The sequence below is a fragment of the Rhagoletis pomonella genome, unplaced genomic scaffold (assembly GCF_013731165.1).
Source record: "Rhagoletis pomonella isolate Grant_MI unplaced genomic scaffold, Rhpom_1.0 Rhpom_scaffold_20444, whole genome shotgun sequence".
Classification (NCBI taxonomy): Eukaryota; Metazoa; Arthropoda; class Insecta; order Diptera; family Tephritidae; genus Rhagoletis; species Rhagoletis pomonella.
The window spans coordinates 1-1,495 of NW_023478961.1; the positions used below are offsets into that span (position 1 = coordinate 1).

Genomic DNA, 1,495 nt, shown 5'->3' on the forward strand with positions numbered 1-1,495 from the left:
AAAAGCTCACAGAAGCGAATAATGAAAGTGTTTACCCTCAATAATAATCAAGAACATTTTACAGTAGAACTTGTTATACGTACATACATTTTTACACAAGTTTCGTATCTTTATAAAGCAGCAATTGACCCCCTAATCAGAACATCAATCATTTTCTCTGGGTGGTCGCACTATGGAATGGCGTTTGATAGCCTCAACCAGCCATTTAATGCCTTCATTCACACCTTCACTGTAATATCCAGGAAAAGAACTAAGCTTAAGTTGGGTCGGAATTGTATGGGACGGTGCTACTTCTTACCCTGTGAGCGCTGATACTGGCATGGTGAGGCAGTCACGTCGACCTATGAGCGCTCCAGACTGTTGAAAAACTGGTTTAATGTCACGTACACCCATTACGTCGGGCAAATCCTGTTTATTGGCCAGAATCAATAGCGGTACGCCAGAGAGCAACTCGTTTTTAATCATTTTGTCTGCAATTAAGCATAAGTCTATAGTTTAAGGTGCTTGTTATATAAATTAAATGTATTTTATAGCAACCAAAAATCGCCTTTGACTCCTCCATGCGTTCGCGATCATTCGAATCTATCACATAAATCACGCCATGTGATTCCTGGTAGTATTTATCCCAAAGGGATTGTAGTTCTTGTTGTCCGCCTAAATCCCAGAAATTTAGTCGTACCCCAGCCACATCGATTGTACCAATGTTCAGGCCTACCGTTGTAGTGATCTTTGCCGGATTCATGCCTTTGTAATTTTTTGTAAATTTGGTTTTCGCTGCTTCCAAATAAGTCTTAAATAACAGGAAAAAGAAGCTTAATAACTTAGATTTGCAAACAAGATTCACATACCGTTTTCCCAGCATTGTCCAGTCCCAATATGACCACACAGTACTCCTCCTTTTGTGTGAGGTATTTGTAGAAGCCATGTAGTAGTGTGTACATTATAGGTGGTAATTGTGTTGGAAATTCTTTGCTCTATACAAACAAATTCGCAATTGTTTAACTTTATGCTAAAATACCTCCTTCGGAAAAGATAAATAAAACAAAAACTGCCAACCTGCAGCAAAATCAGCTGATGCACATTTTGGGTGTGTTCAGTAAATGCAGCCGGAAACATTTATTTCTTTTCTTTAAAACGGTGTTCACATGAGGCGACAGTATAGACAGTAGCCATGATTCATGATGCAATAATACAGGTGTTATCAGTTGGCAACTTCTCGCTCTAATTCCGCCATATTGACTGCCTTAGGTGAGACAGTGTTACTTCTTTAACAATTCTTTGCCTAATAATATAGTTGAATATTTTTTTATTTTTTCTCAGTATACAAATTTTTTTTTCTTAAAAAGGTATTTTATCTTATTTCATTTCATTTCATTACGAACATAATATAAAAAAGCAAATTTGGTTTAGGAAAAAATGTGAAATTTTATATTTTTCCCCCAAATGGGGCTTAATTTCTTCCCGTTTTTCTTCTCGTTCTACTGAGCTAAGGCAG

The 1,495-nt window shown here is 37.1% G+C and overlaps 1 protein-coding gene across 1 annotated transcript; it reads right to left on the bottom strand.

The window, feature by feature from the left end:
* On the bottom strand, positions 1-1,090 carry LOC118732452 (ADP-ribosylation factor-related protein 1-like). Its single transcript, XM_036461587.1, has 5 exons — positions 1,057-1,090; positions 849-974; positions 538-790; positions 299-470; positions 1-229 (listed from the first exon to the last, which is right to left on the bottom strand). The coding sequence occupies exons 2-5, from the start codon at positions 939-941 to the stop codon at positions 145-147; spliced, it is 603 nt and encodes a 200-aa protein (XP_036317480.1). The 5' UTR covers positions 942-974; positions 1,057-1,090; the 3' UTR covers positions 1-144.
* Between the last annotated feature and the right edge of the window lie 405 nt (positions 1,091-1,495).